The sequence below is a fragment of the Sturnira hondurensis genome, unplaced genomic scaffold (genome assembly GCF_014824575.4).
Source record: "Sturnira hondurensis isolate 20B ecotype Veracruz unplaced genomic scaffold, ASM1482457v3 Scaffold0008196, whole genome shotgun sequence".
NCBI lineage: Eukaryota > Metazoa > Chordata > Mammalia > Chiroptera > Phyllostomidae > Sturnira > Sturnira hondurensis.
Window position 1 is genome coordinate 17,981,571 of NW_028080827.1, and position 24,938 is coordinate 18,006,508.

The 24,938-nt window shown below is 50.5% G+C and overlaps 1 protein-coding gene across 2 annotated transcripts; it reads right to left on the reverse strand.

The window, feature by feature from the left end:
* Positions 1-483: 483 nt before the first annotated feature.
* Positions 484-23,088, reverse strand: PARP16 (poly(ADP-ribose) polymerase family member 16). Of its 2 annotated transcripts, none has more exons than XM_037054142.1 (6): positions 22,251-23,088; positions 10,107-10,244; positions 7,454-7,660; positions 4,617-4,788; positions 3,111-3,252; positions 484-1,741 (listed from the first exon to the last, which is right to left on the reverse strand). In XM_037054142.1, exons 1-6 carry the CDS (start codon positions 22,422-22,424, stop codon positions 1,603-1,605), a joined length of 972 nt encoding a protein of 323 aa, XP_036910037.1. In that variant the 5' UTR covers positions 22,425-23,088; the 3' UTR covers positions 484-1,602. The 2 variants fall into 2 exon arrangements, with proteins under 2 accessions (XP_036910037.1, XP_036910038.1); XM_037054143.1 differs by having other exon boundaries at positions 484-1,738; positions 22,251-23,087.
* Positions 23,089-24,938: the final 1,850 nt, after the last annotated feature.

Consider the following 24,938-nt stretch of genomic DNA (forward strand, 5'->3'; position numbering starts at 1 on the left):
CCAAGTAACCTGGGGCAAGCTATTGAAAATCTCTGTACCTTCGGGTTTTTACCTGTCGTGAGGATTAAAGAAATCAGGACATAAGGCACAATGCAGGGCCACGTGTGTCACTTCCATACTTCTAAGCCGTGTTAAGACGTTTTGCCAAGTATTTTCCAAAAGTCCGCTATAATAATACCACATAATGTCAGCGTGACTGCTGAGAACATCCATGTGCCCGCCGAGCCTGACTGCCAGCTCGGCGAGGCCAGGGACTTTTTGATCTTGGTCCCGCCCACTTCTAGTGCCTGGCACGCAGCAGGTGTTCATATTTCGTGTATCAATGACTAGAAATCCCACACCTACCAGATATCCTGATGATACATGCTTTCTAGTAAACAGCCATCTCAAGCAAGGAAGGAAAAGGAGGGTAAGGTTTTTTAGCAAAAGTTCATACATGGCAGACCCAGGCTGGGACTAAACACAGTCACGAAGACGACCTGGTAATTAAGAAAATACTTTTATTATTTCTGAAATGTTCCAGTATTCAATGTAAAAACCATGATAGTGGCTTTTTCACAATTTCACAAATTATGGAAAAATGACTTTGCCCCTTCTTTATAGAAATCCACCCTCCCCACCATCTCCAAATGAGCCAGGGTTCCATCACGACTGAAACAGGGCAGGAGGGGGGATACAGTAAGTAACCCAAGGCTCTTCCTGCACATGTACAGCCCAGGCGGAGTCCCAAAGACCCATGACCCCTCTGGGGGATGGCTCAGTCTACACGCATCAGTGACACAAGGAGGCAGGCCTCTATCTCGAAGGCCGGCAGCGACGGAGGACCCGAGGCGTGGCACTTGTGGCTGGCGGGCAGGCCGCAGCGGAGGCAGCTTGGTGAGAACCAGATCCGGAGGCAGGCCTACAGCTATAATCAGTGGTCGGTGATATTTTTAAAAAGACAACTTGAGTTGCTCACTGTTAGGTTTTTATCTTTCATCGGATCTGACTCCCTCCTTTCTCATCCACAGTCGGGCACAGGGGTTACGGCTCTAGCAGAATGCTGTTTGTTGATTTGAGAAAAACTGAAAATGTTTTGTACTCACAAAGGCGGATGGAATTCAAGAACCGTCCCACCAATTTTTATGAGAAACATGACTTCCCTCCTGAGTGTCTCAAGTCAAAACAAGGCAACCGCCTCGTGATTTATCGCCCCCACTGCACATTTTCCGCCGTCCAGAAGGCATTAGAGAGAGGGCCAAAGTCCTCCAGGAGCGATTGTAAACATACCGCTGACAGCTTGGACACTTTGTTTTTAAATGCAGCAGGACTCTTTCCTTTGGCCCTGATCGAAAAGCCTACTCCCTCGGACTGATTCGGCAGGAGTAGACAGGAGGGCTCCTGGAAACCTATGGGTTAGGGACCGGCAGTCCCTGTTGGCCGGAGCGCGGCGGCCGGAAGTATCATCAAAGGCAATCGAAACATTTAATGGCATATGAGAACTGTCCTGTGGTCCCCAACTGGCCCCAGGCTCGACCTGACCAGACACGGGACACGGGAGGTACAGCACAAGTTGTTATAAGGCACACGGCTGAGGCGGTCCCCACACCAGGCCCCAAAAGATTATCTTTTCGCACGATTCCAGAAGTGCTGGAAAGCCGAGGAGTTGAGAACACTCACTATGAGCAGCAGCAGCAGATACAGGGAAATCGAGACCATAAACCAATGGCTGGAAAACCAGGACAGCTGGCTCGAAGCCCTGCTTAGGGGGGGAAAAGAGTGATGTTGGCAAAATGTGGAAAACATTTTTTAAAAGTGTATGCAACAGCTTCTGGCTCAGAGATGAAATGATGAATTTCACCCTCTGAGTGAGCCATGAAATGAAGCTTCGTGCGTTCTCCTTTGCTCAAAAAATCTGAGGCTGTTTGCCCTGGCGCTGACACGCCTTTCACCAGAACATGTTCTAAATGTACAAAGACAGCTACGCAGTGAGCTCATCCTGATCTTCTCTTTTAGGGCTGCTCCTCTTGGACATTCTCTAGCCCGTCTTTCCTTAATCAGGACTTTGGAACCTAGAAGAATGACCTCGCTCAAGGTGTCTGCCCAGACGGCAGCAGAGGGCAGGTTACTTGGCACAATCTTTTCACTTTTAGACATATACAGATACCAGCCCACACTGGGGAAATCCTCTTTGGCCCACTGGGAGACGATCTCTAAACCATCCGAGCAGGCACTGAAGAGACATGGGAAGGGAGAAGTGGGCAGGAATGCAAATTTCAAGTACAAAAAGCCAGATGATTTTAAACCAAAGGATCATGTCCCCCAGATTCAGGAGCCCTACACAAATTTCACAAATTTCCCAAATTTGAGGGGAGGGCAGGTTTTACTGGCTTATGAAATCCTGAAGCATGGAAACCACAGGTGTGTACCAGCAGGAGGGGGGAGCACTCAAAGTGACCCCCTTCCCAGTCTTACCTGCTCACCTGCTGCTCCTCCCCAGGAGAAGCCAGGCTCCAACCACGTGACGAGGTCTCAAAGCGACCCTGACCTTGGAGGACCCTGTGTACAAACTACCTGCCACCTGCTGAGAGGCGATGGGGCACCCACCAGGGCTCTTAGAAGCTGGAAGACCTCATCTGCTGTTGGGTTCACTACATTCCCTTTAAAGATGAAGATGAAACATCTCAGATCCGGAGAGGGGAAGGTGGTGATTCAACAGCCACCATGGAAAGTGACCAAGCTGGGCGGCACACGTCCCAGCCAGTGTCTAGTCACACCCTGCTCCTCAGCTTGATCTAATCAGTGGGTTTGAGACTGAAATCAGGAGCCCAGGTGGCTGAGGGGCCGCACAGTCTGGGCCAGCCAGTCTGGCTTCACTCGGTCCCTCCTGTGATTTGTGTTTAAATCTCTTTCTGTCTTCCTCACTAGCGTGCACAACCCCCCAAGGGCCAAGACCACACCTGAGCCAACCTTACTCTCACGCCTCACTGTGTCTAGCACAGTGATTTACATGCCTTATACACAGTGAGGCCTTCGGCTGGGGGCAGAGGGTGCTGATCACGAAGAACCCAACACTTTCAACGCAGCCCCCAGTTGCCCTCCTGGGCCTCGGCAGGGCCCGTCCGGCTCACCTCTTGGCCTGCTTCTGTGAGTACACCAGCAGGTACCTCACTCGCAGGAGCTGGTTGTTGGTGACCACAAAGTACTTTGGGGGGACATCTCCCCCTTCGCTGTGCTTGATCCTCGCTCTCCTGCGATCTGTCTCCTTGGAATCTGAGTCAGAAGAGTAAAGCACAACTTGACTAGCGGATGGGGAGAGGAATACACTCATGAAAGAAGCAAATTATGAGTATAAATGGGTCAGGGGTCCTAGCAGGCGGAGGAATGGGCCTGTGTGTATATGTGAAGCACAGTATAAAACAGGAGAATCGACAGAGACAAACAGGAGAAGGAAAAAGAAGAAATAAGAAAGTAAAAGAGGTACAAGGGGAAAACAAACCTGAGATGGGGAAAGCAGAGGAAAGCAGCAGATCCATTCCCAAAACGAAATCTTCGGGGCGGGGGAGCAGGACTGGGCCTGAGCCACGCCCCCCGCAGGCATTTAAAACCGACCGCTCTGGACTCCAGCTCCTCAGAACCCACCTCCCGCTCTCCGTCCCAAGGCTTGTTTAAACAAGCAAACAGGAACAATGCTTTTCTTTGAACAACATGAAACGCTTTAGCAATTTTTAAAAAGGCCAAAGTTGTGTGACAGCAGACATTGCGAGGTTTTGTTCTGATGTTTAATGTCACGATTTGCAAACTTCCTAAGCATTATAAATGCAAATATTCACGTTGTCTGGTTTAGGAGGGCGGCGTCAGGCCTGGGCCTGTTCCTCAGAGTTCCAGTTGTTTTACATTAGGGGCCAGGAATGGACGGTTTTTCCTTTATTGGTGGAACCAACAGACCCCTTCTGGGGAATAGAATGACAGTTCTGTGAATCTTCATCCTTTGCAGGCAAAAGAGTGGGGGGGTACAGGCCAAGTGATCTGAAGGACATGTCGGGGAAGAGGACTGAGGTGGCCAGCTGGTCACCTGTTCCCTGAGGCCTGGGCTTTTCTGCCCATGGCTCAGCAGCTGCCCACATCCTCCAGGAGCCCCAGCACACCCTGGAGCAGCCCGCAGAGACAGGTCTAAACACACCTTTAGCTTTGGTTTGGCAAATATTTATTGAATGTTAAGTACATACCAGTTCCCTACTGATACCAGGTGCCCAAGATGGAATGAGACCCACTTCCTGCCCTCAAGGAACCCACACTCTGGCCGCACACACCCCCTTCAGCTATCACACTCACTTCCTCCCCAGAGCTTGCTCTGAGCATCGGGACCCACCAGGCCAGCTCCTTCCTCTGTGCTGCCCCATGGATCCCATCAGCCCCCTCTCCTGGCACACTCTGCCTACCCCCTGGTAGTCCATGCTCCCTTTTCCACTGTGCAGTCCACAAGGAGACTGCTCACTGCTTGAAGGCAGACCCCTGTCCTGCATTGCTCTGGACTCAGCCCATCCCTTGGCATGCAATGCCAACAGCTGGGCCCACAGCCAGAGCCCACCCACCCTGAGGCCTGCAGCCCAGGTCTGGGCCATGTGCCCACTCACCTTTCCTCTTGGTTTGGCACTTGACGTCAGGATGGTCAATGACCTCGCACACAGCCACGCAGCTGAGGATGGGGCCGAGGAGGCTACGCTGCCACCCATGGCCGTGGGGGCTATAAAGGAGGGCCAGGCTCAAGTCGCTGGTGAGGTAGGTTCCTTCCCCGAACAAGGACGTCTAGAACGGCAGAGGCCATCAGAAAAGAAATAAGGCTGGGTAAATATCGACTGGCACAGCAAAATGACACAGGTCTTTCTTCAACAGAGTCATAAACACAAAATTTTCAAGCCTCTTTTTCTCCCTGCAAAAGGTATAAGATCAAATAATCCTATGACATCATCACAGGGTGATTACTAAACACATTCCTACCCAATGACAGTTTAACTGACTGTAGATATACCCAACTAGCCTGACAAACTAGTAGGTTGAATGAGGTCAAGGTTGAATAAAAAAACATAACAGTCCAAACAGACCTGAGTTTGAATCCTGCCTATAATTCCAACAAGCTGGCAAGTTATATCGGCTCTCTGGGTCTCAGTTTCTACATCTACGAAACGGTGATAATGGTATTTCCTTCATTAGGTCGTGGGTGGGGACTCAATGAGGTAGTGTGTAGAAAGCATCCATCAGGACACCTGGCACACGGGAGGCACAGACACTCCGCCGCAGGACCTATGCCGTGGTACACGGAGTCACTCCTGCCCCATGAATGCGCCAGCAGCAACACTGAGGGGCTCGCGGGAGCGAAGCCACGCCCCTGAGTGCTGAGGCGGGGATCACACCTGCGGGGGGAGGTAACCAGAGCCATTACTTAGAGAATGAATGACTCTCTCAGACCAGAAACTGTAACTGAACAAGGAAGGCCTACAGAGGGGGCAGGGTTCAGTGACCTCTTTGTACTGGTGCTGACCTAGAAAACGTCCAAAAGTCTAGAAGGCAGGTCCCGGGTGGCACATGCTACCCCGAGGCCCTCCGTGAGGCGGCATGCCAAGTGAGAGAGGAGGGTATCAGGTTAAACACCTCAAGCAGAAGGCACAGCAAACACATCCTTTGCCCATGGGAGACGTCGATCTTCAACCGTGATGGCCAACATAACGACATCAACCCTGGTACTCACTTTCACTGACTCAGAATCCTCCTCAACACAGCATTCCAGGCCGCTGTTCCCCAGAATAGCTGCTATTCTGGGGCCACGGCATCAGCACCCCGAGATGATGAGTGGGGATGCCGTTGGAGCACACTGAACATCCTGTGCTTGGGAATTGAGAAATGTCCTATTCGGTGGCACTAGACTCCTCCAATTCCAAGCCAGTGAAGTGAAGCTTGGGGGACGTGAAACGGGCCTTTGCAAAGCCCCTTGTCGGGTTAGGCAGAGTTCCCACGTCTCAAAAGCTGACACAGACCTTCAACAAGGACAGTGATGTGCTCTGGTCTGACCCCACGTCCATTCTCCCTCTATGCCTGCTATATACACGCCCTTCCCCAGACTAGAGAACCGAGCATGGCTGCAGTGAGCAGAAGAGAGGGAAATGTGGCATCTCTCTACCATGACAACAGCCTCCCAGCTTCAGCTGGCCGGCCCCTCACTGAGAACCCAGACAAGAGGGGGCCGGAAGAGCAGCCACTTCACTGAAGGACTCTGATGAGACTCGACTAGGCAGCAAACTCCCGGGCGCACTGAGGCGGAGGCCCCGTGTGAGAGACTGATCAGCAGGCAACCTCTCCAGGCTGACTCTGCTGGGCAGGGAGGCCCCGGATTCCAGTAGCCTGGCCGGAACAATCTGCCCAGAGCCAGTGTAAACAAGCCCGTCATCCTCAACAAAACTCAACCGTGCTCCTCGGCTGCAGCACTGTGGGGAAGGCTCTCCCGCCTGCGGCTCAGGGAGCCAGCCCCTCAGACAGGGCAGGCGCCGTCCCCGTGGGAAGGGCTGGACACTTCGACTACTCTGGTCCCTCTCCATCAGCCTAGGAAAGCAGCATCCTTGGTGCTTAGTACAGAGAGGGCCCTCACACACACAAACTGCTTCAATCCTCCCAGCATACCAGGGGTGGGTCATGGCGTCCCATTTTACAGATGAGGACACTGAGACCCAGAGAGTTTAAGTGGCCTTTTGGGCTCCTGTCTGCACACTTTCTTCTAAACTTCACTGAGAGGCAAAAAAGTGGCAGCAGAGGGTGTCACTGCTTTGCAAGGGAGGTAGCTGAAGGGAGGCAGCAAGCTCAAGGTGGGAGGAGAATGGCCTCTCCAAGGGCCCCTACACCAGTGCTCCCCAAACCCCAACGTGCAAGTGAATCCCCTGGGGAGCCTGTTAAAGTGCCATTTCACAGCAGGTGGCCTGGGCTGGGCCCTGGGATTCTACTAGTCCAACAAGCTCCCAGGTGACACAGATGCCACAGGTCCCAGAACCACACTGAGTGGTGAGCGCTGCCCACACACTGGGGTCGCCTGGGGAGCCTTTACAGCACGCTGCCTGTGTCTGCGCCCCACTCCTTGAGATTCTGACTGAGCTGGTCTGAGATGCAGCCAGGCAGGGGGATTTTTACAAGCTCCTCAAGGGATTCTACACGGGCAGCCAAGCTGGGAACCATCTGTAAGTCCAGCTTCTCAAACTGTAATCGGTATAGGAATCAACCAGAGATCTTAAAGTGCAGGTTCTGGTTCCCGAAGGTCCTGAGTGGGCCTGAAACTCTGCATTTTCACAGGCTCCCCACTGCTGCTGCTGGTCTGCGGACCACACTTTGAGCAGCAAGGACTTAGTGACCTGACCCTCCCTGGCCCCTCCCCAGCCCTCCCCAGCTCTGACCCGCCCTGTGCCCCCAAGCCAGCAGGTGCAGGCCCCACCTTGTTCAGGTGGCAGTGCAGGCCATTGTGGAGGATGGAATGGAAGTTTTCTAGGCGGCTCCCGTGGAAGGCGTAGATTAGTTCTCGGTCTCCTTTGGTCTCATAAAATTTGGTATTTGCTGGGTCGGAGTACTCGATCTCAAATAGGAAGTCCGGCACGGGAACAGGAGTGTGAGGGGCACCAGTCAGCTTTTGGATCTTTTCAAACTTGAAAACACGAAGGGAGGCGCAATTTTATTTGGGACGCTGGTAAAATGTGCTGCCAAAATGGCCTCCTAAAGCCTTGGGCTTAAGTCCAGTGGACCGCACTCACGGAAACAACTGGTTTCATGAGAACAAAGACATCAATTTATAAATAAGCTCCGAGCTTATAGCTCAAGACTGCCTTCCTCTAATAATGGTTTTACCCCTACAATAGGCTGAGAAGCCTGCACTGCTCCCTCTAACTAACGATCACTTTTAATTTTCATAACACCTGCACATCTAATTCCTGTATTCCATCTTTACAACACTCTCAGCAGGTAAAAAGGTGTGATGAATGGCAAAAAATGGCCACATTCTGTTTCTCCCACCCCTCCACATGTGACTTTGCAGGTGGAATTCCACCAAGTTTCCATAAAGAGATGGAAACTTGAATCTGGGCTTGGCCATGTGACTTGGCTTAGCCAATGGGACCTTGGTAAACATAAGGCAAACAGTGACTTGAAAAGGACTTGCCCTTCTTGCCTGCTGCTGGGACCCCTTCACCCTTCACTGCTATGTGAACATGCCCTGTTAGCCTTTAGGCAGATGAGAGCCTCAGAGAGGAAGGCCCCACCCACTGCAGCCATCCCAGCTGAAGCCCCAGACATATAAGGGAGGCTACCCTAGGTTATCCAGCCCTAGGAAGCCAGTCCCACCCAAAAGAACCACCCAATCAATACACAAAATCATGAGGAACCATCAGTGTTATTTTAAGCCACTGGTTTTGGGGATGGTTTGTTACGCAGCAAAAACTAATTGATACAGAATGGTGAACTCCTTCCTGAGGAACAATAATTTTTTTTAAGGCAGAGATCACATTATTTCAGTGATTTCCAAACAATAAGTCACAGTCTATGGTGAAGTCACAGTCTGGGTTGTGATCAAATAAGGAAAATTAAGGCATCCTGGCTGGTATAGCTCAATGGATTGAGCACAGGCCTGCGAACCAAAGGGTCACCTGTTTGAGTCCCAGTCAGGGCACATGCCTGGGGTGCAGACCAGGTCCCCAGTAGGGGGTGCATGAGAGGCAACCTCACATTGATGTTTCTCTCCCTCTCTCCTTCCCTTCCCTTCTCTAAAACTAAATAAATAAAATCTTAAAAGAAGAAAAAGAAAAATTAGGGCAATGTAACAGATATAGTTATACTACTTTCAGGTTGCCATAATCCTCTCTTTGGAAGGACTGTTCCATATTCATGGTCAGGGCCATTCTCCTTTTTTGGTGTTAAAACATCCTTTTATAAGATGATGATTCATGACTGGCTCATGTCTTTGCTTGGGCACAATAAAAAGCTAATAACCCTGGGAGCCAACAATCCATATTTTTATGGAAGTTAACTGGTCCATAATCAAAAGCCAACGAACCATTGCATGAGCGACTTTACCTGAAGTGACACCTAGGAGGTGCCTGATGCCCAATGAATAAACGAGTCTCGACTTAACCGTTGACAAAGCTGAAACCCAGAGACCGCGTGGGAGTTAACAGCCCAGCCTGGACCTGACGGTGGACCTCCCGATGCGCCCGCTCGACGGCTCCCTGTGTTTCTTTCCCATCCAACACGGGTGACACCAGAATTCAGGACATCAAATTCTTTGCCACTTAAAGAGGATTTCTGTCCTTAGTAGAAGCTTGTAACACTGAGTCCTCTTAAATTAAAATTGATTCACTAAGTGAAGAACAGTAGAGATAAACCCCTGCTGCCTCTCAGAGGAAAGAGCACCAGACTGGGGACCTGCCATCCCACACTCTGGCCCTTGTCATCCCAGCCTGTCCCTGGGAGACCCAGCCAGGCAACGGACACCGAATCATGGAATGTCTGGTCCATGCCAAAAACCATACTGTGTGACACACATTCTATTATAGCTCCCCTCTGAGGTAGCCGTTACTGTTCTCAACCAGGAAAAGGAGATCCACTTATGGATGGGAGTGGAATTTGAACCCAGAGCCCGGACTTTTCCATGACTTCAGTCTCTGCCTCTCTGTTTCCTAACAACTGGATTGGGCCACTGTTTCTGAAGGTGCGGTCAAGAGTCCGCCCTCATCAGAATTGCCTGCGGTGCTTGTGACACCCAGCATCCACTGAGCCCTCAATACGTGCCCTCAGGTGTTGTTCTAAGTGTGAAAATTCATTCAAATTTCACTGCCACTTTCCTGATGGAAGTGTGCTATTCACATCCCCATTTTATAGATGAGAAAACCGAGGTACTGAAACGGACCAAGAAGCCTGCTCAAGGTCACACAGCAAGTAGGAGAGAGAACACAGCTTTGCACTGCCACTGCACAAGTTCCTGGGCCTCACTTCCGACACAGATGCAGAATCTCTGGGGGCCGGGGCCAGGAGTCTGCATTTGCAACATGGTGCACAAGGAGGTCCCTAGGATCACAGGTTCCTAGGGACCAAAGCCTCACCTCTGACTTCCCTGCACTGTGGACTGTCAGGACCTTTGAGGATAAAATCCAGTTCAGCAGGTCCCAGGCCCATTTGTCTCTGTCTTCGGAGGACTGGAGAAGTTCTTTCAGGTTGGGTAACTTGCTGGCATCTGCAAGCTGAAGTGAGGAAAACCCCTGTTAGCGAGGATCCTAGACAAAATGAGAACCAGGGGCCCTCTAGTGGTACAGCAGACAACCTGCACCATTTTGGGGTCATGAATTTCCTAAGAGGAGGAGTTACACAGGTCTACCTTCTACCATTCCCTTTCCAAATAACACCTGACCCCAAAAGCTCCAAACACTGAGAAGTTGTTTTGTAACTCCTCTGGTACAAAACCTGCCCTGAGCTGATGTGTAGTTCACTGAATCTATTTATCCCATTTCATGTTACATTTTGCTGCAGGAATATTAATTCTGATTATGGGATGCAACCTCACTGGAGGTGTTACCAAACACATGATATATACACATGGGTGGACAAAGGGCCCATGAAGTAGGAGAAAATAAGCTTCAGTTAACCTCCTGTCAGCCTGTCCCCCTGAAGGCCGGAGAAAGGTAGTACGACAACTATATGTGAGGGCTGTCCAGACTAAATCTAGCCAATGCTAATGTAACAAGAACCGTTTGCACCACAACCATGTGACCAGGCAGCCAAGGAGAGAGGACTGGAGTGCACATGTGTGAACAATGACGACTTCACTGTACTTGTCAGTGGGGGCGGTAGATGCCGATGAGTGAGCATGTGTTCTGTGTGGTTGTCACATTCAAAACGATTGAGCAAGCAGAGCAACAAATCTCCATCAAATTTTGCATTATGCTTGAACATTCCTCTGCAGAAACTATTTGGATGATTCAGAAGGCCACAGCTATGGGCAGCTGGTGATTGGCAGCTTCATCACAACAACACACACGCACCATGTCTACTGTGGTTTTGACAAAACATCAAATTACTCAGGTGATTCAATCCCCTGAAGCCCAGATTTGGTGCCCTGTGACTTCTGGCTTTTCCAAAACTAAAATCACCTTTGAAAGAGATATCAGACCGTCGATGAGATTCAGGAAAATACAACAGGGCAGCTGATGGTGATTGGGAGAACTATGTGAGGTCCCAAGGTGCCTCCTTTGAAGGGGACTGAGGTGTCATTGTCCTATGTACAATGTTTCTTGTATCTTATAACTTCTTCAAGAAATATTTCTATTTTTCATAGTGCATGGCCGCACGCCTTCTGGACAGACTGCATACATAACCAGGCAACAGTGCTCGTGGTGAAAGTGACCCAGAATGGCAGGCTGCGCCTTCAGTGGGAGGACCTGCGAGCGGGGAGTCCAGGGTGTGGGGTTTCCCTGAGTGTGGTGACCTTCTCTGAGGGCCCTGGCAGCTCTGTCCATGGCACTCTCGCCAGAGAGACCAGCCTCTGTGGACATGGGGCTCCATGAGGCCAGAGCAGCTCCTACACCCAGATGACATGAATGCCCTCTCCTCCTACGAGCTGTCACCCTCGGGGACAGGCTGGACCTCTGTCCTGGCCTGCCGCAAGGACTTCCACAGAAACAGAACACCCTGCTGAAGGCTGTGACCTGTCCTAGGGCCTTCTGATTCGGGCTGGCGCCCGTGTGGCCTGCAGAAGATGTCGGTTTGGTTGTGCCTTTACACCACATTGCTACCTTTGGAAACTCCGGCAGAAGCTGAATTCCAAAACACAGTGGGTGCCGGGCTTTCTGATGAGAGACTAGGCATCTGGACTGACAGCTACCAAGTAACTAGCTTTTCCTCAGAAATCATGACTAGAAGCCAGCTCTCCATAGTGTAGCATTTAAAAACACCACTGCAGACTGGTGCCGTCTGTGAACGTGCCTTGAGTTGTACCACCTCCAACCTGGTTCACTCCACACCCTGGATGCCCTTTCCTCCACTTCTACCAACCCAGCCACCTTCTCTCTGAACCCCGCAAGCACTCAGCCCCTGCGCTCTCTCCCTAGTATGGCCAAGATTCCCAGAGGCCGGGGACAGTCTTGTATTTTTCTAATTCTCCTCTTTCTTGGATGCAGGAGGAAAAGTGACGTATCCCGGTTAATCCAGCTCCTTAAGCAAAGCGCTGGCCCAGCCTCAATCTCCTCTCAAACATGGGAAGCCCACTATTTCCACGCCAGGTTGTCAGGAAGATCAAAGAAAGTAATGGAATCCCAGCGCCTGGTCTCTACATGTCCATTTCTTTTTCCTTATTTGTATTTCTCGCTGACAACACTCCCACACGCTTTCCCTGGGGATGTCGTTGGTAGTTCATGGTATCAGTGGTTTTTTCCCAGTGTTTTACACCACGGATGCTGACCTTGGGGGTTTTACTCTTAAAATCCATAGTTGAAAACTGAAAACATTTCAGGGCTGCTTTATTCCTGTCTCCATGCCAAAGAGTCAATCAATAGCCTCAGACTCCTAATAAAACTATTTGTACATTCCTTGTGGTACAATAGTTTAAAAAAAAACACCATGGGTGCGTGCGCGTGCAAATGCACCATGAGCATCGGTGCTGCGAGTGGGGAGTCAGAAACGTAAACTGTGACTTAAACCTTCACTGTCACAGCAGAGATGGATACAAACTACTAAGGAGACCCAGTGGGACTTGTGTCGGGTGGAGGCTTGGGGACAAGCAGGGGGTCAGGAAAGACTGCCGTGTGACCCGGTTTGATACGCAGAGACAGAGAAGCACGGGAGTGCAGTGAGTGGTCAGGGCAGCAAATGGGGGCTGCAGTGAGTGGTCAGGGTAGCGGATGGGGGCTGCAGTGAGTGGTCAGGGCGGCAGATGGGGGCTGCTTACTAGTGAAGGCTCTCCTCCCGGGTAGGCGGGGTCCAAGCCTGGGCTCGAGGACCTGAGTGAGTTGCTATGACTTTCTGTGTCTTGATTTCCTCAAACACAATGGGATAACATGAGCAGCCACTTCACAGGATCTCCGTGCAGGTGAATCACGTTAAACAGGTGCCGTGCTTACAGCGATAGGAAGGCATGAAGTAGGTACTCCAATGTCAGTGGGACTGCCATGGGTGTTGTCAACATTAACAGCAGGTGGTCTGGTGCCACTGGAGCCTAGAGTGTGGGGGAGGGGTTGCCAGGAGGTGTGAGAAGGTGATGAGATCAGCCTGGGAAGGCCTTGGATTCCAGCCTTGGGGTCTCTGAGCTTTGTTCTGTGCAATACAGAGCCACTGAGGGTATCTGAAGATGTGTTCCAAATGGTGCACCCTCAGGTCGCCACCCATATGGCCCGCTGCCTGCCCAGCCCAAAGGACACCCCCCAGCACCCTGGGATATCCCCTGCCCTGCTTTTCCGCTCCTGGTCCACACCTTTTTTTTTAAGATTTTATTTATCTATTTATCTTTAGAGGGGAAGGAGAGAGGGAGAGAAACATCAATGTATGGTTGCCTTTTTGTGTGTCCCCTGCTGGGAGTTGGCCTGCAGGGAACCCGTCTGCAACCCAGGCATGTGCCCTGACTGGGAATTGAACTGCGATCCTCTGGTTCACAGGCCCGCACTCAATTCACTGAGCTACACCAGTCAGGGCCACACTTTTTATCCCAAAGCCAGAGCTGAGTCTTCTCTCCCACAGTTACCATCCCCACCACCGTTCTCAAGTTCCGCCTGCGAGCCATGGTCCTTGCCAACAGTCCAGACCTGGGCACAGGAAGCCCCTCAACATGACAATCAGCTAAGCCAGGTCCTTTCAGGGGCTCCATCTAGGAAAGTGGAAGAGACTGTCCCCAGCTCTGAGCTTGGCCCAGGCCTCGCCTGAGCTCCCTGGGAAAGGCCCTCTTCCCGGGCTCAGGCCCACCCACCCTCTCCTGCCCTCTCCCACCCGCCTGTCCACCCGGCTGTGACCCACAGGCTGCTCTCTCTGCTCCCCACTCTTTAACCCCTTGACGGTCCTTCCTTAGGTCCTACTTTGATTTTCAGGCCACTCTGAAAAATAAATCTGCTCCAACAAGTTAACAGGATTCTTCCTCTTGGAACTAAAACCTGTCTGCGGGGCCTTTTGGAGACCAAGCACACAAGCAGGGCTGAATGATAAAACACAGTCTGCCCAGTTAAATTTGAGTTTCAGATAAATAACAAAACAAAACTGTTAGTATAAGTATAAACCCATGCAATAATTGGGGCATATCTACATTTTAAAAATTCCTTGTTGCTTCTCTGAAATTCAAATTTAAACAGGTGGCCTACATCTTCCTTTGCTAACTGTAGCCACCCTGTCTTCCAACGAGGCCCTTGGGAATCTGCTCTGGCCTCTCTGCCTAATGGCACCTCCTGCGACACTCTTCTCACCTGCTCCCTGCATGCCAGTCCTCACGTGCCCTCTGTCTAAAGTCACCTGCCCTCACCTGCCCGCTCACGACTTCTGGGCTCCCCTGTGCTCCATGCAGAATCTGACATTGGTATTGACTCTCTGTGGCCCCCCCAACTCTGGCCAGGATGAAGGGCCAACCCCACCTTATGAATCCTGGAGCCCCTGCAGCCAGCCTAGAGCCTGGCATGGAGATCAGAACAAGATAGTGAAAACTAATATTTACTGAGGCCTTATCACACACCAGGCACTGGGCTAATGCTACGTACGCGTCAGCCATTTTATCCTCATAACCCCCATTGGAAAGGGGAGGAAACTGAGGCTTGGAGAGGCTTGGAGCACCGTGCCTAGGACCCTGCAGCTCTCCAGTAGCAGGACCATGAAGCCAGACAGCCTGACTCTGAGGTCTGATTTCTGTGATTCTCTCCTATCACGGGAGAAACTTACAATGGACTGAATATCTCAGCCCAAGGGAGCAACTCCAGCAGAAGTTTAAGAGGCTGTTTGGGAAACCAATCAAGTAGGTGTCTGGGGTCTCCCCCCACCCCACCTCCAAATAACACAAACAAGACAGCTGCCAGCTGTGCTGAGGCCCTGTAGGAAGTAGGAAGACACATGTCATGTGCAGTAGAAGCGGGCGAGGAGACAAGTGTTTCGACCCATCAATCACGGTGGTAGGTTAGTGAACTGGACTGAGGAGAACACGTGTTCAGGAGGGCAGGCATTTCGGGGGGATGAGGGAGACGACAGAGGGAAGGGTTCATGGAGCAGGCAGGGTGAGAATGGGACCTGGAGGATTTTGAGAGAGAGCCTTCCCAGTGGGAAGGAGCTTAGCAGAGAGGCAGGTAATTGAACAGTGCCTGTTCCAAAACGTGGTCCCAGGCTCAAGTGCCCCAGAGCCAGAGAGGTGATGAAAATGAGTAAGGGGGGACTCTAGGAAGGAGTGGTGAGGGCTATTGAACAGAGGTCCCCGGCCCCCGGGCTAGCAAAGGGCTCAGCCACCAGCCCCCAGGTCCAGCTGGTTTCTGCCCAGGAGTGATCCTTACTCAGGCGGCTGAGCCTCAGAAACCAGCCCAGACTGGCGTGGCTCCGTGGGCTGGGCGTCAAGTTCCCAGTCAGGACACTGACACTGGGTTGTGGGCCAGGTTCCCAGTTAGGTGTGCAAGGCAGCCAATCCATGTTTCTCTCCCTCTCTTTCTCCTTCCCTTCCCTTTTCTCTAAAAATAAATAAACAAACTGTTTTTTAAAAAATAAGTAAATAAAAAGAAATCTGTGCCCTGGCTGGTGTGGCTCAGTGGATTGAGCGCTGGCCCATGAATCAAAAAGTTGCTGGTTTGATTCCCAGTCAGGGCACATGCCTGGGTTGCCAGCAAGGTTCCTGATTGGAGGCATGGGAGAAGCAACCACACACTGATGTTTCTCTCCCTCATTTTCCCTCCCTTTCCATCTCTCTGAAAATAAATAAAATCTTTTTTTTAAGTTTTTATATTTTAATTTCCCAATTTCTTAAAGGTTAGAGGACAAGCAAAACCTGTCATCCTGCAGAACAGCCTTTTGCAGCCTCTGCTCTTGGGAACAAGGAAGGATTCAGTGGGAGAAGAGGCTCAGGGAGCCAGGGCAAGGCCTGAATGGCGGGCAGTGCCAGGCTGTTGTGGGGTGTGAGAAAGGAAGCCTCTCAAAAGCAAGGTGGTTTGGGTGACCGAGAGGCCAAGGGCAGGAACCAGCAGGGGAAGAGCAGAGAAGAGAGAGGACTAATGATGCTGGAAGGAGACAACTCAACCTCCCTGCTTTGAGTCAGGCGACAAGATAGCCCAGCGGACACTAGGCAACCACCCAGGTCACATTCTCCTGGGGAGGAGGCCCAGGAATCTGTTTGCAGAAGTTGCCCCAGGTGCTTCCTGTCTCCGGGAGGAGGTGGGTGCACTGAGGTTTAGACAGTAAGCAACATTGTCCTAGAAGGACTGGCAACAGGGAAGACAGAACATCTGAAAAAAATCCTTATCGAGGAAGATGCCAGAGGTGGAAATTACTGGATGTGGGAGCAGTTGCTGGAAGGAAATGAACCAAAGGTACAGCCAAGGTCACCAGCCTCAGGACCATAGTGACACCTACAACAGCGGGTAGGAGAGGTGGGTGGAGCTGGCAGGCTGCCGAGATGCGGCTGGAAAGGTAAACACTGTGGTTACATCCACGTGCGCCTGGCTTTGCACAAACCTAAGGCATGAAAATCACTAACACAGACTGGGGGTGACAGTCTACTTTCCGAGAGATCTCTTCACAAAAGGAGTCATCATGGGGCCCTTTAACGGGGTGGTTCTTCACCCTGCCTTCTCGTCAGCAACACCTGGCAGCTCGGGGGTGGTCTGCCACCAACACACACCCAATTGGCTGATGGTGACAGAGAATCTAATAGAACCTGTCTGTACCCCTGGATTGTTAGGAAGGGTAAATGAATTCCACATAGAAACAGCTCAGACAGTGCCCAGCAAGTAGTAGGACTTTAAGTATATTGTAAGTGTTAGGTACTGTCCTATGATTATTAATCAAACACCCCTTTCTACTGCTCTCCAATCTGCCGAGGAAAGGCCTGCATTTCTGGGGTGGCTGGGAAGGGAGGAGGTGGTTTCCACCTGAAAGATGAACCCCACCCCTAGATCCGCTCATCACCCCCCCACTGGCTAAGGAGCCCTCCCAGCCACACGCCCACCGCCAGTCACATTCCATTATATCGATGTCAGTATCCATATCTTTTCATATCTGTATATTCCCCCTGTGCCCAGATACCATCTTTGAGGGTAGGGAAATTAAAAGGTAATCTGACAGACTGAGAACTTTAATGTATGTACCTAGACGAACACTAACTGATTGGACTGAATCTCATTGTTATGATTCCTCAATTAGTAAAAAAATTTTTAATTACATATTTTCTGCTAATAAACAAACAGAAAAGTCCCCATGCCCAGGCTCCACCTCAGAGCAATTAAACCAGAATCTCTAAGGGTAGAGCCCAAACAGCAGTAGTTTTTAAAGCTTTCCAGGTGACCCAGTGGGAACCAAGGCTGAGAGCCTTGTAAAGAGTGATCTCCAGTAAATGTAAATGTTCAGTTTCCAATCTGGAAATGAGCATCAAAAACCTTCCTCAGAAAGCTCTGTTAGCCTTTGAGCTAGCACGTTCACTTTCCAGAATTTATCTCAGGAAAATAACAATGATTAATGTGGATGGGCGTTTATCATAGTATTATTTATGTATAAGATAATACATAGTCCTGGCTGGCGTAGCTCAGTGGATTGAGCACAGGCCTGCGAACCAAAGGATTGCGGTTCGATTCCCAGTCAGGGCACATGCCTGGGTTGCAGGCCAGTCCCAGCAAGGGACCCACGAGAGGTAACCATACATTGATATTTCTCTCCCTCTCTCCTTCCCTTCCTCTCCAAAGATAAATAAATAAAAATCTTTTAAAAAAGATAATACATAATATCTTTATAACATCGTAAAGGAACCGTAGGAAGGACTCCTAACCGCTGGGGGTGAAGGCACCAAGTATGCAGAGGTTTCAGCTGTGTCCTAAAGGATGAGGAAGTGTCTGCCTGGACAATGTGGGGGATGGCATGGGGAGCGGAGGCCTGCCCTGGGGTCAGGACAGGGAAGAGCTTATTGGTGTTTTTAGCCCAGACACGGGGATCCAGCTTGTCTAGAGAGTGCAAGCCAGAGACCAGAACCAGGAGGGCAATTACAGCAGTTCAGCTCCCAAATGGTGGATGGGAGCAGGGCAGGCTAGGTGCAACGCTTGCCAGACCTGTTACAAGTGCAGACCTCACCCTGGCTGGTGTAGCTCCATTCACTCAGGGCACAGGCCTGGGTTGTGGGCCAGGTCCCCCAGTTAGGGGCGTGTGAGAGGCAACCCATCCAACTGATAGATGTTTCCCTCACAGACTGATGTTTCTCTCCCTCTCTTTCCCTCTCTCTACAAAAATTAAAAATAAAAAATCTCTTTTTTAAGATTTCATTTATTTATTTATTCATTCATTCATTTATTTTTAGAGAGAAGACAAGAGGGAGAAAGAGAGGAAGAAAAACGTCAATGTGTGGTTGCCCCTCGCATGCCCCCTACTGGGGACCTGGCCTACAACCAAGGCATGTGCTCTGACTGGGAATTGAACCTGAGACCCTTTGGTTGGCTTCGCAGCCCATGCTCAATCCACTGAACTACACCAGCCAGGGCTAAAATCTTTTTTTTTTTTTAAGTGCAGATCCTGATTAGGTAGGTCTGGGGATAGCTGGATCTGACATCCTGCATTTCTAACAAGCTCCTAGATGCTGCTGCTGCTGCTGCTACTGGTCTTCAACCCCACCTTGAGTGGCAAGGGCCCAGAATTAATACAAAGAAACCATTCACACATACCCAATTTGATTCCCCGAATACCTGATAAGCACCTTCCAGGCCAGGCACGGGGAATACAAAGACCTCCCAGTGTAAAATTTAAGTGTTGACTTAGAATAAAAATATCCTCAAAACTAGGCACCTAAGAGATGATTTGGGACTTTGGGGAGTGTGAGAGAACAGAGTCAGAGCACAGCCTAAAGCCAGGAGTTTGTTTTAGCAGGGGGCATTCTCAGGAAAGCAATAATCAACAAAGTAATTCAAGCCATAGCTCTAATTTTTGGAAACTGCAACATATGTATTTTAGGTGTGTAATGACACCCTGCAGTGCAGAGCAAATTAATTACAAAGGGCTGAAAATGATAAACTGTTACACACTACTTTCAACTGCTTTTAGCTAAACAAACGCAAATGAGAGGCTTTTTTAAAAAACAGCTCCACACCTTCCTTCCTTCTTCAGGTAACGACAAAATGATGCAGAACAAATCCAGACCCCATTCCCCTTTCTTTGAATCAGATATAGGCCCAGATGCCAAATTCTCCACATTTTTTTCTGTAACTCATGTAACATGTGGTGAAATGAAACCTGAAGTGTGTTTATATAATTCTAAGCACGTGCTGGAGAGTGGCCTTGTCCTGGGTAGCGGTCATTAAAGCCATGCCTACAGACAACCCAGAACTTCTATGGCTTGGGCTGGTTCCCTCATATAGCGACAAAACAGGCTGGTAAGAATCTGTTTCTGCAGCAGCCCTTGAAAGAAAGGGTGCGCTATAGAACCAGCACAGTGAGCCCCATGAGGGCGACAGGCTGTCCCTCTAGAGGAGGTGGCTCTTTGGGGCTGCCTGCTGCTCTCTGAGGATACAGGAGGACTGGAGTGCCCTCAACTTAGAGCACTGACACCTATAGGGAGGGATGTTCGGTAGTGTGAGCTCTGTCAAGGGCACTTTTATCACTCGGTTGGTGTCATGTGAATTTTTTATAACAAAAATATATTCAAACATTACTTGCATAATTAAAAATAATTCTTTAAAAGCATAAACAGCCCTGGCTGGTGTGGCTCAGTGGACTGAGCTTGGGCCTGAGAACCAGAGGATCGCGGTTTGATTCCCAGTCAGGGCGCATGCCTGGGTTGCAGGCCAGTTCCTGGCGGGGGACCCACGAGAGGCAACCATACACTGATGTTTCTCTCCTTCTCTCCTTCCCTTCCCCTCTAAAGATAAATAAATAAAATCTTTTTTAAAAAAGCATAAACAAAGCAAACCATTCCAAAGTTCCCTCTGCATTTATCCCCTGTTCATCAAGCATACCTGCCTGTTTCTGTTCACCAACAGCCCTTCCGGCAGGAAGAGAGGCACAGAGCAGCCCAATCTGCTTGGATGTTTATGGTAAAAATGAATGAAGCGCACAGTGGGGCACCATCTCTGAGGAATTCGGTCCCTCCGACTCCAGTCTCTCCTGGACAGATCGATTCCTCTCTCACCCTGCCACCATGGCCGTCTTTCAGAAGTGCACCCTGGATCTTGCCAATGCTGCCCTCCGACCAAGGACAAAATCTACACACCTTGGCAGGACATGACAAGCCCTGCATGCTCTGGCTGGCCTCCTTTTCCTGCTCCCCATAAGAGCCACACTAAAATACAGACTTGTTCTTCTCAGGGAGCTCCTGGCGCCCGCCCATCCTGCTACTCCTCCTAGGATAGTACTTTCCTCCTCTCTGCTCCTCAAAATCTCCTGCATCCCTAGCCTGGCATCAGCCACTGTCCCTGGTTAGTGTTCCCTGACTCCAGCTCAGTGCCAAAGGCTGGGGTCCCTGCTCTGGGCTTCTCCGTCATATAATACAGGCATACTTCATTGTATTGCACTTCACAGACACTGCACCTTTTACAAATAGACTGGCAAAAAGACTACAACTACTTTATCACGGCGCTCTGGAACCGAACGTGCAATATCTCTGTGGCACACCTGTAGGGGAGTTCCTCCCTGAGGGGTTTACACCACAGTACAGCTGAGCACATTGTTAACCTTGCTGGGGGTCCTTCCACATCCTCAGCACCTGGCCCTCAGCAATGCTCCATTAACATCTATTGACAAAAAGGTAGGGTCGTCCCCAAAGCCCCAATACCACAAACACAAAACTGAACACCTGAATTTACAGAACAAGTTGTGGGGAAAGTCAGTTGGCTTATCCTTCTCTGACCTCCCACTCCCTGTACCTGAAAACACCTGTGCATGCTGGCCTAGGCCCGAGGTACCCTCCACACATCCCTAGCCTGGGCTGCAGTGCACCAGGTGGGGGCCAGGCAACCCAGCCTTTGCCCTTTGACCTCCTGGAAGTCAAACCAAGGAGGGAACCCAACACTGACCACCTCAGCAGAGATAATTCTAAACATCTCCTTTAACCTGTTCATGTGGTTCATGACACTGATTGATTTTCAAAGGTTGAATTCATTTTGCATTTCTGGGATACACCCAACCTGTCATTGAGGACTTATTCTTTTTATACGTTGATGGATTCATGATTCTAATATTTTACAGAGGACTTCTACACTTATATTCATGAGTGACAATGGCCTGTAATTTTCTTATATCATCCTTATCAAATTTAGGTTATACTAGCCACTTTTTCAATATTTCAAAACACTGAAATATTCTTCAATATTTCAGCTGTACATAAATTTTTCAATAATTTTCAGTACAGCTGAAATTATTCCCTCAGTCATTGCTACAACTCACCAAGGAAACCAGCTAGGCCTGGAGCTTTCTTTGAGTAAATTACTAATTCGATGTCTTTAATGATTATAGACTACTTCCATTTTCTATTTCTTATAGAATTGATTTTGAAAAATAATATTTTGCTAGGTAATTCCAATCATTTAGATTATAAAGATAACTGATACCTGGAATGCGGAACCTGAAGTGAACACTGTAAGAAATTAAGTACCTTGTGAACCATCACAGAGATAACAGCTCACATGTGTACTGTAAGTTATAATTTACACCAGCACTGCCCATATAATTACCTCATAAGGTATAAGGGTGGCTTTGGTTATTTTTGGTGTGTTGAGTATTTGCAAAGAGTTGGATAACTTCCTATTTGGCGAGTCAGCTGATTCAGATCAACACCCTACTGCTGGCCCCACTAGGAAATCTTGTGGAGGCCTATGTAGCTATTTAATTCCTCACTTCACTCTTGCAAGTCACTTGTAATTAACTAGAGGAAGCCACAAAGTGCCTTGGTAGTTTGACATTAGCGCGCGCATATGTGTGTGTGTGGGGGGGGGTGTTCTTAGCTCAGGGAAACCTTTTCCAAGGCCAGGTTGGGGGCTGGCATGGTTACTATCATGGGTTCGACAGTACACGTGGTATGGGAAGCAGTGGACAGCTCCGGGGAAGGAAAGCACACTCACCAGGGCCTCAAAGTCCTTGCAGTCATGGCGGGCATATGATGCGGGAAAAGGCCGCAGTGCAGAGTCCCGCTTGTAGCTCTGCAGGGCCGAGGTGAACAGACTGCACCGCAGATCAGCGGCCAGCGAGTCCCGGGCCACCGCCTCCCTGATGGCCGCCCGGCCTGCCGGCTGCATCCTGGGTCGCGGCGCGTCGACGGGGTGGGGAGGAGTTGGGAGGGTTGGGGCTAGGGCCGAGCCTCTGGTCAGTGCAGGGCTGGGCCCGGGGACAAAGGGCCACCGGGACAGGGCCTAGGGTGGAGCTAGGCAGAGGGATACGATGACCGGAGTGAGAACGTGCTGACGGGTGCCTTCTACTTGGGTCTCGGCCAGGGCGCTCGCTGCCCGCGGAGACAGACTGGTGGAGGAGAGGAACAGGACAGGGAACACGGGTCAGCACACGACGTGGGGTTCAGAGGTGGACTGGGAATAATGGGGCTGGAGCGGGGCGGGGGGGGGGGTGTCCCAGGCCTGGGGGACGGGCTATGATGGGATGAGACCACGACGGCAGGGACGGGCTGAAACGTGTCCTCTGGAGGGGCCTGGGGCTGGGGGAACACCTAGAGGAGACCGCGGACAGAACCCCTTCCCCGCGCTGCGCGAGGCTCAGGCGCCACCGGTGCCTTCCTGTCCCGCCTCCGGCTGGGCGCTGCCGAAGCCCCGGCGCTCGCCCGGCTGTCCTCGGCGCCGCCTGAGTTCGCCAGCTGTGCGGGTCCCCTCACCGTGCCCTACCTGCGGGAGGAACTCCCGCTTACGGCGCACGCCCCGGCCTACCTCCCCCTTTCACTCCACGCTCCTGAGGCTGCTCTGCGCTCCTCCCAGCCTGGCGAGACCCCACCCCTTCCTGCGATCGTTCCCGCCCCGCGCAGGGTTTGCCCGCCCAACGCTAACCGAGTGTTTCCTTGCTGCTAGGTGTGCCACCCGGCAAAGTGCCTCACGCTGCTGCGTGCCATTCTCACGGAAGCCCAGAGTAGAAACTGATCCAGGCTTCCTGTGATCCGCCCTTGGACTTGCCTTTGTCCCAGTTCCGCGGACTGTGACTAACCTCTTCTGGGGAATCGCTACTATCTACAACCTCCCTCTTGAATAATTTCCGTCCTAAACTGGCTGCGTAGAAGGAGCCATTTATCGCTTAGTGAAACTGAGTCTCAGAGTGCTGCAGTGCGTATCCAATGTCCCACATCAGGACCAGGTTAATCTGGTATTCATATCCAGATCTGAAAACCAAAAGACCTTCCCTCTGCCTTTCAGCCTCAAGAATTCTCTGCATTGCTTAAGTTTATGGCCTCTTAGACAAAGCATGCCAAGACCCTCCCTTGAGGCCCTCTCTGAAAGGGAACTTGGGGGCACTGACCTAATTGCAGGAGGCAAGGGACTAGACTCCCATCCCCTCTGCCAACTCACAGCCCCATCAGGGAGAAAACCCCAAAGTTTGGCTGGCGGTCACATGGAAATCTAAGCCCAGGATCTTGCTACTACTTAGAACAAGAAGCCCCTCAATACTCTGCCCACCCTATCATCTTCAAAGGAAGGAACTTCCCCTCTTTCTGCACCCAGGCTGAGCTGGGCCCAGGGCTCAGAGGAGGGGTGGTCTATGCCATTGGATTGTATGACTTTGGGAGGAAGAGGTACGCCGGACCCCAGACACCGAAGGCTTCCCAGGCCAGGCAGTGAGTGCTGTCTGCTCCCAGGAGCCCAAGTCAGACCTCTGGTTACTCTGGGGCCTGGACTGGTCCAGAAAAAGTGTCCTCGTGTACTCAAAGTCCTGGGGTCCTCAAGGCACCCAGGAACTTTAACATGGCTGCTGAAGGTCAGGCCTGGAAAGGCAGACCCTGCAGCAGTGGGGCGGGAGGCCTGGGAGCGCCCCCATCGTTTCACCTCCTCTCCTCCTTGGGCCCTCCTCATTGTTGGATTCAAGGATTGTTGTTGGATGAATAGTGGAAGCTGCTTTTCAAAGCATACTGATAATAGCGTGTTAATGGTGGGGGCAACTGGGTGCGGGGTGAACTCTACACTAGCTTCACAATTTTTCCACAAATTTAAAACTTTTCTAAAACACAAAATCTCTTTTCACTATGTTATTGTCAAGTTGAGTTTAAGCTATAAATGCTGGGATGATTTATAATCTATGAACAATATCTTCCACATTGTTAAAGAGGAACCACAGACTCAACATGGCATCGCTTGTGCTAAAATCCTGTGATGCCAAGCCTAGCTTTAACAGCTAACCTAATGGCGGTTTCAGCCTCTCCCCAAACTGGATGCTTTTATTTTTTAGATTTTTAAATATTTATTTATTTTTCAATGAACAAGGAAAGGAGGAAGAAAGAGGGGATGAAACATTAATGTGAGAGAGAAACATCAATTGGCTGCCTTCTGTACACACCTGGACCAGGAATTGAACCTGCATCCCAGGCATGTGTCCTGACCAAGAATCAAAACTACAATCTTTTGGTTTGCAGGATGATGCTCAGCCAACTGAGCCACACTGGCCAGGGCTAATTTTTTTTAATTGTTATTGATTTTTTTTTTTTGAGAGAGAGGTAGGAAGGAAATATCAACTTGTTGTTCCACTTATTTATGCATTCATTGGTTGATTCTTGTGTGTGCCCTGACTGGGGATCACACAACTTTTGTATATGGGGACGATGC